This window comes from Hemitrygon akajei, chromosome 6 (genome assembly GCF_048418815.1).
Source record: "Hemitrygon akajei chromosome 6, sHemAka1.3, whole genome shotgun sequence".
NCBI lineage: Eukaryota > Metazoa > Chordata > Chondrichthyes > Myliobatiformes > Dasyatidae > Hemitrygon > Hemitrygon akajei.
This window is the reverse complement of record NC_133129.1, coordinates 143,569,679-143,586,569: the sequence shown is the minus strand read 5'-3', so window position 1 is coordinate 143,586,569 and position 16,891 is coordinate 143,569,679. Positions and strand designations below refer to the sequence as shown.

The 16,891-nt window shown below is 37.4% G+C and overlaps 1 protein-coding gene across 28 annotated transcripts in view; it reads right to left on the bottom strand.

Moving 5' to 3' along the window:
- The window catches only part of sox6 (SRY-box transcription factor 6), a 598,739-nt gene that overhangs the window by 403,860 nt on the left and 177,988 nt on the right, over positions 1 to 16,891 (bottom strand). For 16 of the 28 annotated variants that reach the window (XM_073049425.1, XM_073049424.1, XM_073049439.1 and 13 more), the window contains one exon: positions 15,353 to 15,385. The exons of 1 other annotated variant lie outside the window; for it this stretch is intronic. In XM_073049425.1, coding sequence (XP_072905526.1) covers positions 15,353 to 15,385 — 33 coding nt within the window. Of the gene's footprint in view, positions 1 to 13,304; positions 13,350 to 15,352; positions 15,386 to 16,891 lie in introns of those variants that run through there. 11 more of the 28 variants (XM_073049420.1, XM_073049415.1, XM_073049416.1 and 8 more) reach the window with 5 other exon arrangements.

Genomic DNA, 16,891 nt, shown 5'->3' with positions numbered 1-16,891 from the left:
AGCAATTACTGACAGAGAATAATCTGATAGGTAGACCAAAAAAGAAAGACAGAAAATTAATGGAAAATAATCACACAGAAAGAGTGGAAGGTTAATTGAAAAATGATTTACAAGGACAATTCTAAAATATAATACGAATGTTAGGGTGAGCATAGGTGATGGTTCAACATTCTAGTTTAAAGGAAGTCAATGCTAGCAAACCACAGGTCAGGAAAATACCAGCTACTCGGAGAAATCAGTCACTGAAATAAAAGGCTGTGGTATAAACATACTTAAGCTGATCAAAATTGTGGTTTCTCGGAGATCTGGAGCAGTGCTTAAGCTTACAATATAGGAAAAATGGATGCACCAGAATACTTTACAATGTTGATAATGGAGAGTAAAAATATTATTGTGACTTTTGAAACTTTTGAAGCTTATAATTGTATTTCCTCTTGTTTATATTGGTTAACTTTGAAAATTTTGTTTACTTGAAAAATCTTAAAGTATGAATGCATGAGAAAATTACAGATGAAAATGAATCTCAGGGTTTTATATAGCGATACATATGTACTTTGATAATAAAATTTACTTTGAACATTTCTTTAGTTGCATGTGCCTCTTTAACACTGAACCAATGTGGTTATAATGCTTTTTGAAATTTAGTCAACTATACTTCCAATGCACAGTGTAAACAATATATTGAAAATGCGTGCTCTCTCCTTATGAACTGGAGCATTTATTTGGGCATTATCTGGTAATATAGTCCAAGTATCCAAAAGAACTCCACACTATTTCAATGAAATAATGTTATCACTTTTTAAAAATCTTTACTTAATAGAAGAACTTTCCATTAGACAGTACGAATTGCAACGTAAACTATCACTTCAGACAACAGTGGAAAATCTATACATTGAATTTCACATTTTTATAGAACATGACTTGTAGTTCTTTAAATAAATTGTAAAGGAACACAATAAATTATAGGATGTACTGCATTTTACTAACTTCTTGGTAACCATCAATAACATAGCATAGTGCTTTTGTCTACCAGATGTGAGCGCCAGCCTTTATCGTCCTGGGTTTATCAGAGCTGATGAACCAGGAGAAGGCCATCAGATTTACCCTCAGATTCAGTTGTTTCAGCTACAGAACTGTCCATCAAGAGGATCTGAAAGAATGTTAGACCTCTTCCTTCAAAAAGCTCTCATCTTTCATCTTTTTTTGTACTGTGAAGATCAGATCGAGACAATGGAGATCAAAAAGGTGATGCTATTGCAGAAGCAAATCCGGCTGTCTCTGATTCTACAGTTTAGAGACTACGGATGGACTTGAGGAGCTTGTCTCCATCAAACAAGATAATCAAGTGATGAACTATCAGAATTAGTGAACTATCAGATACTTCTAGGGAGATTAATGCCAATACTATGCAATTAAGGATTATTAATATATTAAAGCTAGCAAGTCTAGCACCAGAATGCACAAGACAGTGTGCCTACAGTACAACTTTGAGTTACAAGAAAATGCTGTGAGTTCTTTCCTGGCTCAGAGACAGTAAAATGTTCAGCCAGATTTTATAAGATTTAAAAGTTGAAAGGTTTTTCTTATGATATGAAGATCCCAGACTTCCCTCCTCTTCACCATACATCACATGGCAAGCCTATGGTCAGAACTTAGAACACTCAATTATCAGTAATAACGACCATTGCCCAAGCAATATAACATTGATGCTCCATGCTAAACACTTCTTTAAATAGATACTTAAAGGGGTTTATACAAGCAGAAGAAAACCTGAGCTAAATCATGATACTAGTGAGTCCATAATCATGTTCACAGCTTTAATTAAATCACTTAAATGTATCAACATTTTTCAAATTATTCAAAGCATTACAACTGGGAAAAATAGGCTCAGATGTTCAGAATAACCCTTTAAAATCAAAGAACCACAGCAATCACAAAAGGTCCAATTTGTTATATTTAAATAGAAATATTGTTACTTTAGTCTTCAAACTTTGCTCCATTAATTTGCATCTGTTGGCACTTAATCCTATTTATGCTATTTGTTTTAAAAGCCTTCCATTCAAAGTTCTGATCCTGTTAATAATTGTTAAATAAAAAGTGCTTCTTTTCCCTCCTAACTTATTTAAATACAATTCCTGAGCTTAGTGTGTGAACGGTTTATGACAGTATATAACTTAATTGTAACTTAACACATTGATGTAATGACAAAGAATGCACGGTGACGGCTGTGCTTCATTGGAAGTTAAAAGGGATTTGGTATGTCACCAAAGACTCTCCAAAATTTCTAGAGGTGTACACAGACAGCAATAGGTATCTGGAGCACATCTCGGGGTGGTGCAAGAGGATGATGCAATAGAGACATTAAAACATTTCTTACATTTGTACATGAATGCAAGAAAATCAGAGTGTTATTGGCTCTGAAGGACGTTAGGATAGATTGATCATGGATATTAGCAAAGTATATAGGTTGGCACAGCATCAATGGGCGAAGTGCACATACAGTGTTGTACTGTTCTAAGTTCTATGTGTGGTGGAAATCATTTTGGCTGGTGGCATCTTAGCCTGGTACGGAGGATTGCTAGAGGCTGCACAGGGTTGTAAACTCAGCCAGCTCCATCACAGGTACAACCCTCCCCACCATCGAGATCCCCTTCAACAGCTGGAACTTCAGCAACGGGACATGCCCTCTCCTCATTAATAGAAGGCACAGGGGCCTGAAGACCCACACTCAACGATTCAGTAACAGCTTCTTCCCCTTCACCATCAGATGTCTGAATGGCCCATGAGCTTATTAACACTGCCTCATCATTCCTTTTCTTAGGACTATTTATTTTGTAACTTTTAGTGATTTAATTTCTATACACTGTACTGCTGCAAAGTAACAAATTTCATGTCATATAAGACAGTGATAATAAGTCTGATACTGATTCTCATTCTAATTCTAATCCACATCAATTTTCCTAACGCTTGCCAGTTAAGGTACAATTGTTTTGCTCCCAATAGAGCATTTTGGATAGATTTTAATTTTATATTAAATCACAGAATATTTGGAAAATAAAATGTAAATTCTCAATTATTATATGATTTAATATAAAATAGGCTGTAACTATAACTGGACGAGTGTCTCACAAAATTAACCCCAGTGCAGAAAGACACAAAGAATTTATAGAGGGTGGTCGAAGAAGCAAAGCCATGCTTCTTACATCCATGCCTCATAAAGCATGCTCCAACAATTCTACAACTTAGTAAAATAAAAACCATGTGCACTGTTTACTGTTGGAGTTATACCAACATTCAAAAAAAATTTGTATCACCATTAAAGCAAAAATGTAACATATATCAATTTCACCTTAATTCAGGGCTCTGAAAAATAAACTTACCCTACAATATTTAACCTTCTCGTTGCATAGAAGAATGTGGATGAACATTTGGAGCTTTTCAGCAGGTGAAGAACCAAACATGACCAGGCTCTTAAAGTAGTTCTACTCCACACATTAACAGCATTTCCTTTCTAAGATTGCTTTGTACCTGCCACTAACTGAGTTACTTGGAATTTCCATGATTTTCTGGAAATTTAAAACTTAAACCATATCTTAAAAGTGTTCTTGAGTGGAATTTCATTGTCTTTCTACATGTTTGTCATATGATACAGAGGTTTTATTTGTAATGTGTGTGCTTTTATACTCAGCTAGCATTAAAACTCAGGTGTATATCCTGACTCTCTGACCCATGTCTACTCCTTCCATTTTAAACTAGAGTCCTTAAAAGTTCCATAAAATGATGCTTGAAAACTGGATGTACGTCATTGTAAAAAGGTACTTCAACATGCAAACATCCTTCATAATTTTCAGATCAAAATAACATTATGAGTTATGAAAGTTTAAGATCCCGTGCTAATTTCAAGAAAAGTTATAGATCACATCAATGTTGAATTTATAACTGAAGTTGACCAGAAGAAAAAGCAGGCAATATCCATAATAATTCGTAAGTTGCTTCTTATTGTAAACACCTGCAAATGAGTCTCGGCCTGAACCTGAATACCTGTGATCAGCTGTAATATGAGTTGTGTCAGCAGAGTGCATTATTCCCTTGTCTCTCTCTGCTTCTCTCTTGTTCTCTCTATCTGGCTCAAGCATGCTTAAATAGCTAGTGTAAACAGTGAAAGGCAAATAGCTTGTGAAGGCCAGGCAAATATTTGGAAAGCAAAAGAGATTCTGTTTCTATCTCCTGATCAGCCTCCCCTTTAGCTTTTGCTCTGAAGGTTTTCCAGAACACTATGGCAGATGTGCCCTTTCACAGCCTGGGGAATGTGCAACCATTCTACAAACAATAGCTGGGAGCTGACAAAGGTCATCTTTCACAATCCATCAGTTAAGAGGTAACACAACAGAAGGATGATCATAAAACAATGCAGCAAATTTGAACATCACTCAAGGCTATACGAAGAACCTAAAGAAGAGATCATTTATTAAAATAATGCTCAGTAATCTCCTAATTGGATTCTGAAGCACACATCAATAAAGAAGCAAAACGCTTGCATGGTAGTTTTGCCTTATCAAGTTTGTACAATTTAACTTTTACATTATAACCACACAAATTGAAAGAAAAAAAACTATAATTAGTTTAAAAGGCTTGGCTTTTAAGGATTGGCTTAATTCAATAAGCATTTATAAGAACAATTTAATTATTGACTGTGAGTTAATTTCTATGACAGGAATGCAGTAATAGTTAATAAAGTGTTTAGTGTTGTACTGAGCCAGACAGTTGGGAATGTCCCAAAGTCATTTAGAATACTCCCAGATCCAGGGTGGTTTACTGGGAAAGCAGTAGTACAAGAACATAAGTAAACTATGTTCAGGCAGATAGGATTAGCTTAGATTGACATCATGGTCGGAGAATACACGATAGGCCAAAGGGCTTGTTCCTATTCTGGAGAGTTCTACATTTTCTATTCTGTGTGACAGATAGGAGCAGAAAAATTATGGCCACATTGGTCCTGCAGTCAACAGGATCATGCTTGTTCTTCCACTTCAAATGCCATTTTCCTGCCAGCCACCAGATCCGGTGATTCCTTTAATAGACAGAAGTCTATCAATCCGTTTTGTATATGTCTAATAACCGACTGAGAATAGACTTGAGAATTCCAAAGGTTCACCCATCTCTGGGCGAACAGCTTTTTCTTCATGTCATAAGGTAAGAAAGAAGAAAGGAAAAATGAGAGAAAAAAAATCATGTTTCTCAGTCCCAATTACTAAACAACAATTCCTTCAGATAGAGGTTTTGGATAAATGTCAGATGTGAATAGAACTGGACACAAAACTATTGGCATCACCGTCACGCAGGCCTGAATTTTCAAGCATTAGAGTTTAATGGAATCATGGTCTACTGAGAGGAGCAAAATTCTCTTTGTGTGCAACTAGGTAAGGAATGTTAATGTTAAGGTATGGTCTGCTTCCTTTATTCAAACATCCATTGTAAGCATCAGGCATTCCTACAGCAAATTTTTAAAAATAATCCTCCATTCAATGCTAAGTGTTTTGCTTGCAAAAACCATCTGCTAGACATGGTTTTACTTTGCAGATATTAGAAAATAATTAAACTTAATTATGGATATTTGAATAACATTTGGTATAGTTCAACATCTTGTAGCAAGACACCTTGTAAGTTATTGGGCATATCAATATTAAATAAACACACACATGGACTAAAAAGGTCGTTTAGTATTAGACAACTTTCATAATATAGTAACTAACTTTGATTTGCATTTTCATTTTAAATAATGATGTCATTCAATGTGCCCACAATACCAAATTCTCTTACAGAAAGTGTTACCAGTAATGGAATGTTTTTAGAATGTCTTTAGAGTGTCTGACATATCAACAGGGCTTTCAGATGTTAGCCATTAAATAAGAACATTAAACCCCTATGGAATCTATTCAATTACATATTAAACTAAGGAAAAGGTATCCCATCAGAAATATTCCTTATGTATTATATTGTTCCTTACTGAACATTTTTACAAATCCTGTAATTCCACAGATTTCCTCTGAATTTCCTGCTGTTTTCCACTGGGTATCATGTAGTAAGTCTTACTATTCTCCTTACTTTTTGGGACCCCATTCTCCATTTGGGTATAACCTACATAGTCCAAAATTCCTTTTACATCCAACACATGCCCCATTATTCCCCAATCTATATTTATCATTCTCAACATTTTCACTAATCCACTTGGGTAATATTTTGCATAACTTGTTGCTTCTACACATTTGCAATACACATTGAACAGTTTTCTCTAAATTAAAAATGAATATGAGTTGTATTGAATCCTGCAAAGTTCCCCATCATGTATCTTCCATTTGTTTCATTATTCCCAGATAGAAACATCAATTTCTTCTAGAATATTTTTTCTATGATTAAGTAGGTGGGCAAAATTATGTCATTAGAATTGAATACACAAGAATCTGCGAAGTTACAGATTTTAGATCTAAGAAAGACAAATCAAGGTATTTGTTTAATGGTGAGTGAACATAAACTATGAAGCAACAAAACGTCAACGCATACTGAAAGTTAGTCCACAAGTACAAAAATGGAATTTAATATGACGATAGAACAAAGAAGTAAGGAAGTAATGCTTCAGATATGCAATGCCTTGATCAGACCCCATCTAGGGTATAGATTTCAAATGTACACACCAAATCTTGGGATGGGAATCCTGATAAATGGGTACAACATCAGAATGGGTCCAGGACAAAAGGTCTGAAGAAATTGTGCACTACTCTGGCTTATAACCTAGATTGGGACATGCGTGATTATATACCAAGTTTTGGGACATGTGTGATCTACAGTGGTATTTAAATAATAAAGGAATTTGTTAGGTTAATACAGAACAATTCATTTCTTTGAAGCAGAAGCGATGGTTATGGATAGCAGGAGGGTTGGTTTGTGTATTGGAGGGTATGGTGGGATGCGGTGAAAGGACAAATCATAAAATCAAATCTAGACCATATAGAATAAGACATAGAAATATTTGCCTAGAAATTCATCTGTGGTGGGTAAAAGCAAAAGCATTGCACAGTCACACATAAGGGCACTGACAGCCATTCACTGGTAGTCAAAGTAACAACATTATTAGTCTCCATCTCTCGGATAAATACACCGATAATATCTGAATTCATTTTTATTCACTGTCAAATTCATATCAAGTAGTCTGCAATATTTTAAAGCTGCTAATAAATTCCCTATGACCTGATGGAAGTGGTAAAGCTTACTTTGTTGGTTTTGCAGTAATCAGCTAAAATGATATAATATCACCAATCATCTGAATAGCAGATGTTATGGAGATTCCATTGAAGGGAATCAAAGTTAACATTACTATTGCTCTTTAGGAATTAACTATGACATTAATGTTTCTAAAATATGACACCATGGCACTGAAATTGATTCATTCAAATAATAATGTCTAATAATTGTCTGGCATCTTTAATGTCACAGTTATTTTGTGACATACCAACGAGCACCTGGTTTTCAGAAACACGAGAAAATCTGCAGATGCTGGAACTCCAAAGTAACACGCACAAAATGCTGGAGGAACTCAGCAGACTGGGCAGAATCTATGGTTAAAAGTAAACAGCCAACGTTTCGGGCCGAGACCCTTCATCAGGACTGGTTTTTAGACCCACCCCTGGACGTTTTTATAGTGAATAACACTACAATTGTCCTACACCACTGAAAAGGCCTTACCTTCCTACAACCTCCTCCATCACAATGCACAATAAGTAAATCCGCTTATTTTAGGGCAAGGAAGAATAAATTAGCCAACCGAATGTTAGGGAAAGTAAGTTAGGCAAGGGTCGCATTGGTATGGTGTGGCTTCTGGTGGGTGGGGGGAACGTTGCCAAAGTAGACCCAGATAAGGACATACCTAAACAAGGACTATCAAAGTAGAGATGTACCTTGGTTATCTGCTCAGTCTTTGAAAGGTCTCTACCTCTTCATGAGTGGCGAATTGATGTGACCAGTCATCACGGGATCCAGGCACAAATTAAATATCACAGGACACCTCTGAGTCAGATAATTTCCCGCAGAGCACAAGGACCCGAAACAAAAATCTCAGACTTTTTAAAATTCCCATGAAGTGCATGATCTTAAAGAATTTTGCCTGAGTTTGGATCACATAATGGATGTAAATGTGGTATTAGATGACTCAATTTCTAGGTCTAATATCATCATAAAGATGAAAGAGAGTTCTTCAGTTTGAAACCCATAATGAGCTCTGCAAATCCAAATGAGCAAAGGTTCAACCCTTGTTTCCTATAATATTAATTAGTCCAAGCTGGATAAATGACAAGTATAATATAATTGACCTCAAGCCAAAGACAAGAAAAGAAATCAAAGTTCAAAGTAAAGTTATTATCAAAGTACGTAAATGTCACCATATACAACTCTGAGATTCATTTTCTTATGGGCATACTCAATCAATCCATAACAGAACAATAACCTTAATAGACTCAATGAAAGACCATAACAACTTAGGTATTCAATATTGAAATCATGAGATGAAGAGTCCTTGAAAGTGAGTCCATATGTGATGGGAGCATTTCAATAATGAAAAGAAATTGAGTAATGTACCCCCTTTGGTGCAAGAGCCTGATAGTTGAGGGATATTAACTGTTCCTGTATCTGGTGGTGTGACTCCAGAGGCTGTTGTACATTCTTCCTGATGGCAGCATTGAGAAGAGAGCAGGAAGTGGGGGTCTGTTATGATGGATGCTGCTTTTCAGTGACAATATTTCATGTAGATATGCTCAGCAGTGGGGAGGGTTTTTTCCCATGATGGTCTGGGCCATATCCACTAGTTTTTTTAGGGTTTTCCATTTAAGGGCATTGGTGTTTCCATTCCAGGTTGTGAGGCAGCCTGTCAAGATACTCTCCACTATATATCTATAGAAGTTTGTCAAAGTTTTAGATGTCATGCTGAATTTTCACAAACTCCTAAGGAAGTAGCAGCTCTGCATGCTTTCTCCATAATTGCACTTATGTGCTGGACACATTCTCCAAAATAATAACACTGAAAAATTTAAAATTACCGACTCTCTCCATCTCCGATCCTCTGACGAGGACTGGCTCATGGACCTCTGGTTTCATCCTCCTGAAGTCAATAGTCAGCTCCTTGGTCTTTCTGACACTGAGTAAGTGGTTGTCATTATGATACCACTCAGCAAGATTTTCAATCTCCCTCCTATATGCTGATTCATCACCTCCTTTGATTCAGCCTAAAACAGTGCTGTCATCAGCAAACTTTAAGATAGCATCGGAACTATGCTTAGCCACATGGTCATAGGTGTAATGCGATTAGAACAGGGGACTAACCACACAGCCTTGTGGTGTACTTGTGCTGATGGGGATCGTGGAGGAGGTGTTATTGCCAATCCAAACTGACTGAAGTCTGCAAATGAGGAAATCCAGGATCCAACTGCACAAAGAGTTATTGAGACCAAGGTCTTTAAGCTTATTGATTAATTTAGAGGGACTGATGATATTGAATGCTGAGCTGTAGTTGATAAAGAGCATCCTGATGTATGAACCTTTGCTGATTAGATGTTCCAGGGTTGAGTGAAGAGTCAATGAGATGACATCTACTGTGGACCAGTTGTTCTAGTAGGCAAACTGGAGTGGATCCAAGTCGCTTCCAGGTAGGAGTTGATATGTTTCACCACCAACCTCTAAAAACACTTCATCACTGTGGAGGTAAGTGCTATTGGATGATAGTCATTGAGGCAGGTGACCACGTTCTTCTTAGGCACTGGTATAGTTGGAGTCTGCTTGATGTAGGTGGGTACTTCAAACGGCCAAGGCAAGATGTTAAAAATCTCTGTGAACATCCTAGCCAGTTAATGATCACAGTACTTGGCCAGGTATCCCATCAGGACTAGGCTTATACTCACTGGAATTTAGAAGATTGAGGGGGGATCTTATTGAAACGTATAAAATTCTAAAGGGATTGGACAGGCTAGATGCAGGAAGATTGTTTCCGATGTTGGGGAAATCCAGAACAAGGGGTCACAGTTTAAGGATAAAGGGGAAGCCTTTTAGGACCGAGATGAGGAAAAACTTCTTCACACAGAGAGTGGTGAATCTGTGGAATTCTCTGCCACAGGAAACAGTTGAGGCCGGTTCATTGGCTATATTTAAGAGGAAGTTAGATATGGCCCTTGTGGCTAAAGGGATCAGGGGGTATGGAGAGTAAGCAGGTACAGGGTTCTGAGTTGGATGATCAGCCATGATCATACTGAATGGCGGTGCAGGCTCAAAGGGCCGAATGGCCTACTCCTGTACCTATTTTCTATGTTTCTATGTTTCTAGGACTACAGGCTTTTTATGGGTTCACCATCCTGCTTTCACTTTGGCCTCAGAGATTAAAATCACAGGATCATGAGAGGCTGTGGGAGTTTGTAATGGTTCCTCCATGTTTTGATGGTCAAAGTGGGCATAGAAGGCTTGAGCTCATCTGGAAATGAAGCCCTGTTGTCACCTATGTCACTTGATTTAAACTTATAAGAGGTGATAGAATTCAACTGGCGAGCAGCCTTCATTGATTCAAGTTCAGTCTGGAATTGCCACTTCAACTATGAGGTGGCTTTCCAGAGATTGTACCTGGGCCTCTTGTAACTTTCCTGGTCAGCAGATTTGAATGTTTCTGATCCGGCCCTCAGCAGATTGCAGAACTCATGGTTCATCCAGGGCTTCTGATTGGGGGGACTCTGAATGATTTTGTAGGTCACACTCATCTACAACTGTTTTAATAAAAACTATGACAACCATGTTGTATTCATTTAGATCCACAGATGAGTCCTTGAACATGGCCCAGTCCACTGACTGGAAGCAATCCCATAGCCACTCCCCTGCCTTCCCATGACCTCATCTCTGTTGTCCTAACCTTGGGAGCTTTGCCTGTATGTAGGTAGGAGAAAAGCAGCTTAGTGGTCTGATTTAGTGAAATGCATTCTGGGCATGGAACGGTAGGCATTCCTTATCTTAATATAACAGTGGTCTAGTGTGTTAAGACCTCTGATGCTACAGGTTATATGCTGATGGTAGTTGTGCAGGGTTTTCTTCAAACTAGTCTGGTTGAAGCCTCCATCTATGATTTGAAATGCGTCAGGATGGACTGTTTCTTATTTGGAGATGGCATCACGCAGTATTATAGTCGACCGCTGGGGTATGTTAACTGTGGTCAGAATGATGGAGGAGAACTCAATGGGTAAATAGAATGGATGGCATTTGACCATTCAAGGTCAGAGGAATCGGTGCCTCATGTTCCAATACCATTAATAATCCTTACTTTTTAGGATCCAGATGATTATCCAATGACCTTTGCTGCATAAATTCTCTACTCTACATCTTTTGCCTCTAGAAAACCTGTCTAGGTTTGAAATATACATAGTGTGAAATATATAGGAACCATATCACATTGCTCATCCACTGACTGACTTTGCAGAATCTCAGAACAAGCCAGAAGGTAAACAAGCATGGTATGCATTGCAAGAATTTCACAGTTTACAAGCAATATAAAAAATGCCATATTTAACCATAACAAATACAAGGCATGCTGGGAATGTTCAGGTACCATCAATGGAAAGAGAAATAGAATTAATACTTCAAGCCAACTGACTCTATTCTGATGGAAATCTGCAAAGTCAATACTGTTTTCCTCTCCAAAGAAACTGTCAGGGCTCTTACCTACAGCATTTTCTGTTTTATTTCAGATTTTCAACATCTATTATATTTCGCTTTTGTATACGTATACAAGATACTGCTGGCTGCAACATTACAATTACCTGTCTTTATTACGCAACTGCCTCACTTTGAGTGTTATCTACAGGCCCAATAATATTAACAGAAAATAAAGCAATATTCAGAAGCTAATTACTGTCAGCCGCTTTTCAGCATTTTAGAATGCAGATGTTTTCTGAATTATAGCCATTTATTTTATTGTTTTATGTCTTTGGTGTTGAAGTTGAATTGTCTCCAAATCCTGGACACATCATGATAAGCTACTTCACTAACCAGAGTGAAATATAACTGCTTCAGGTGCCCAAAGTCCCATTCCTTATCTCAGGTGGAATTTGAGGCCTTCGGGAAGGGAAAATTCATGGTTTTCTAAGCAATGGCTGACTCTTAAGGCAGATAGAGCCTCGTTATTTAATATGCTGCATGTTAATACTGAGATCATAGACATGCCATCACTACTCAGGAAACAAAAGTTAATAAGTTATTTAAAGTCTTCCTCCTCTCGTCTAGTGAAGGACGTTAGTATGGGGTACTGTCACATGCAGCAGCTGTTTACTATATTGCCAGTGCAGAAGTCATTTGGATTTTACAGAGAACCATTGTGTATGCACCACACACCAGTTTATTCCAGGGCAGCTTGCAGCTGGCTAGCAGAATAAAGAATTGAGCAACAGTTATATATGAGCAGTAGGCAAGGGAGTCAGCTCTCATAAAAGCAGAAACCAATTCAGCATCTCAGAACTCATTCAAAAATCTGAGTTTTCACTCTGTCTGTTAAAAATGAACGAAATGGAATTTCTATACAATGCTTTAAAATACTTCTGCAATTCAAGCCTTGTAAAACTGATCTGCCCATCAACACATTTTGTAGTTTTACCAGCACTAGTCTGTGATCATTTATTTATTTTAAAACATTATTGTCTCTCCACATCTTCCTTCTTCTCTATTTCTGCATTTTGTTCCAATCAAACCACAGCAAAATCATGCAGGCTTTTCCTCCTTGCCCTGTTCTTATTAATACATAGTAGAACAGTAAATATCACATTCTCAGCTCAGCTTCCAGGAGTCAGCTGCGTAGCAGCTAGCAGCAGTTCTTCTTAAGTCCATGAGCTCAAATCCCACACCATAGATCTGAGTATAAAAATATTAGCTGCCATTGCACCGCAGTAATGAGAAGTGTTATTTTGTTGGAATTGACGTTCAAACAAATTGTTAACCTGAGTTACCATCCATTAATTTAGGTGCGGATGAAGTTTACGTGGCATTATATTAAGGGAGTTATCTCTGATTACTTAGTCAATATTAATGCTTCAATCAATATTTTCAAGACAGATAATCTGGTTATTATTATATTGTTGCTTGTGGAAGCTCACTATATACAGATTAGTAATTGCATGTTTTTATATTACAACTGTGATCATATTTCAAAAGTATCTCATCTGCTGTTAAGGGCTTCACCACATCCTGGAACAAGAACATGAAGTCCACTATATAGAAACAATAATTTCTTTTACCTTTTCAGTCTTAACTCATCCCCGTAACTATGGCAAGGAATTTCTGTGAGTAGTTCCATTGAACCTAAGGTACAATTGTTATTTTTTAATTTATACTCCTTCTAACTTATCAACTAACAAAGTGACTTCAATATTTCTTAGCACCTCAGTTACCCTGATCACAAGTAACATGTTGAAGACCAGACTCCTAAATGACATACATAGGAATGGTGATTCCTATTGGTTCCCCACCCATAGCACATCTGTTGCTTATTACTGCACATAGTCCCACAGTAACCATTAAAGGTATTAATAGTTCATTAACTTCATACACTTTGGTCAGTGTGCAATAGTAACGTATGTGAAAAGGAAAATGCATTTCACTTTACCTATCAGTTCCATAGATGCATCACTGACGGTAACACCTGCATTACTTTGTAATACAGTATTGTCCTGACTAAGAAGCAAAATGATTTTATATCCATTTAATCTCTTAACAAACTGCATATAATGTAGCATTGTAATTGTAACTTGCTTATCTCCTGAATGACAGGTGACTGGGGAGAAAATCTAAAAGGAAAAATAACTTGTATCTATAAAGATCAGGACAATTTCACCCTAGCCAAAAGCAAATGAATCCATTTAAAGGTAGTCACTATAGTAATGTGTGACACCCAATTTACCTGCAGCCACATTGAACAATGGCCAAATTATTTGTTTTAATTCTGTTTATTGAGGGGTAAATATTGGCCAGAATACCTAGGATATAACTCCTCTAACCTTCATATTACTGGCACAGGGGCATACCCGAGACATGGTGGAACATCTTATTCGAAGGATGGCACCTCTGACAATGCAGAGCTCCCCCAAAAGTGCATCAGGTGTCACAGTTGCTTTTTTTAAGTATAGGCATTTGTAGTGGCACACAATCCTGAAACCTTCGGGCAAAATAGCAAAAGTACTTTGAAATGCCCCAGCTGACTCCTTAAAAGTAGGTTAGTTTTTATCCTTTAAGCCACATACAGTGAATGCAGATGTTTTTCCCCACTCCTTAATTTTACTAGCATCCTGTTCTGTTCTCTTTTGGTCTGACTCCTTTCGGCTTATTTTTATTCCCGCAGACTGCTACTGCCAACTCGTTACCATAATTTCACCGTCTCCAGAGCAAGGTAACCAACCGGCAGGAAATTTCAACAGAGGAATGGCAGGAATTAAAAGGTATTCAAGATGGGGGCAAGGATAGTACTGATTCAGTGAAGCTCATGGAGATGGACAGATGCAAAGTGGGTTTTCTCCAGCAAGTGTCCAAGGAAACGCAGCTATAAATCCGGACTTCTGGGAAACACAGGAGGTTTTGACAACCTTACTCATATCCTGACGCCATTATTGAGTAGTGCCCTGCTGAAATCACCTGCACAAGGTTCCAGAAAATTTATAGTCTTTAGGCTGGAGGGTGTTGATGTGGATGAATGAAATAAACAAGACAGGGAAGAGGTAAAAAAAATAAAATGGCAACAAAGAGCATGTTAAAAAGAGATTCCTTTAACCTTTATGAACAGTGAATTAAAAGCCATTTTGAAGGAATCCACCTGGTAAAGCAGAGATATTTGTTTCAGTGCAAGCTTGCACCTTTCATTTAGCCAATAATCACAGAGGACAAAGTATTGTTGTAAAAGCCAGTGACCTTTGGTGTCCATGGAGTCTGCCGTGACCTTTCATCTCTGTTATCCCCAAAGGTCTCCTCAAACAGCTTTAAAACTCCATCCTGCTAGGCTGAATTCCAATTCATCATAAAGCCCTTTCCTCTCAAAACAAAACCAACTTCTGCGCCAAGGTGGGAGCGAAACACAGTGCATTGTTCTGTGTTGATGGAAAGTGGGAGTTACCACAGCAACTGGCCTAATCCCCTCTTTTTACCACCTTTTAGCCAGCCAATCATGTATGCTACCTTTTAAATTATGTGCTTGAATACCAGTGGCCTATCTCGATGCTTTAATTAGCTCTGATTTTTTTTTGTGTAACACATACAACATGATGGGCTAAACGAAATTTGCAAAATAATGACGTACCTCCACAAAATATTCCTCCTCCTGAGGCCCAGTCTAAGGAGAAAAAAAACAATAATGAGACCATTATTAAAAGAGGGCATTAAAATGCTGGTCTACCATTAAACACAGAACATAATTGTTCTGGCCTTGTCCACACAATCAACAACCTATTGTTTAATAGTTGAAAAAATAAACGACTGGAGAATGGGTGGCATAATGATAAGTCTGTACTGCCATACATGCACCATCCCAAACTGTCCACAGGGGCTATTACAGAATCTCTTGACAGTCACTTTTTGTCCGAAAAGGTAATTTAAACAGCAATGCCTGGGAGCTGCTAAAAACAAGCCTTTGTTTGCTGCTTTATAATTGTTCAGAAACAGCTAATAGAGAAAAATAAAAGTAAAACCAGGGAAAGAGAATCATAGAAAAGAAGGGAAGTGGGCAGCAAGACATTTTTGCATTGTGGTATTTTCAATAGGATATGCAGCATATTCCCACCATTGATGATACCCTTTTTAATGCAGAGGACCAGACTGATAGAGAACAGGCAGCATATGAGACCCAGATTTTTATGCTTCGTGATGTGTTGTTGGATCTATTCATACAATTAAGTACATGGGCTATATTACCTTCCTTATAGCTATGGGAATTTAAATTTCCATTAAGCCTTGATTGAAGAGAACAGAGTATAAGTGAAACAGAGGAAAGCAATGCACAGATGTCACCAATCTCTGCCTGAGGACCATTCCCCAGAACTATTAATTACTGCTTACGATGCTAAGATAGAGGCAGAAGAAAAGGAGTATAAGTGAGTGAATGAGGGAATAAAGGATAGAAGCAAAAAGCATTAAATGGACCTCTCGTTGTCATGAACCACAACATGCTTCATTTATCTTCATCTGGTTAAGCAAAATTAATTAAGAATCTGACTGTTACACACTTTTCCTTTTTATTACATCAAATAATGTCAGATATCTTGTGGGGAATGAGGAAAGTAGAAAACATCTTGCTGCCGAGATTTATTCAGCATCTACCTGAAAAACAGATATCCTGTCTTAAATATTTTTACACCATGTATGTAAATATGACAGCTTTGACAAGGTTTGCACATTTCCATACTAATAAAAAGTGAGTATTCAAATTAATTGCTATTCTCCACTATATTTAATTACAATTAATAAGTGGTAGAAAGGAGGTTTTGCATCTAGAACATCACTCAAGTATATATAAGACCAACGTTCACTTTAATAGAGCATCACTTCTGCCACTGTCCCTTCCCACTCCCAAATGAAGACCAGTTAATTGTGACATACCGGGACAAGTACATTTTGGCCCAATTAAGCGGCTACCTTAATTAGCCGAAGTTTCATGGAAAGTTTTTAAAAAGTATACAAAATACTAACTGCCATTTAACTGAGTAACAAAGTATTTAAATGAAATACAGAAAAACTTAAAATCTATCAATTCTACCACAGCACTATAATACTGTGGATTAGTTCCTAATTATTATTGAGGGAAGAATTCTTCCAGTGTATGCTGCAGTTTCCTTTGATTGGC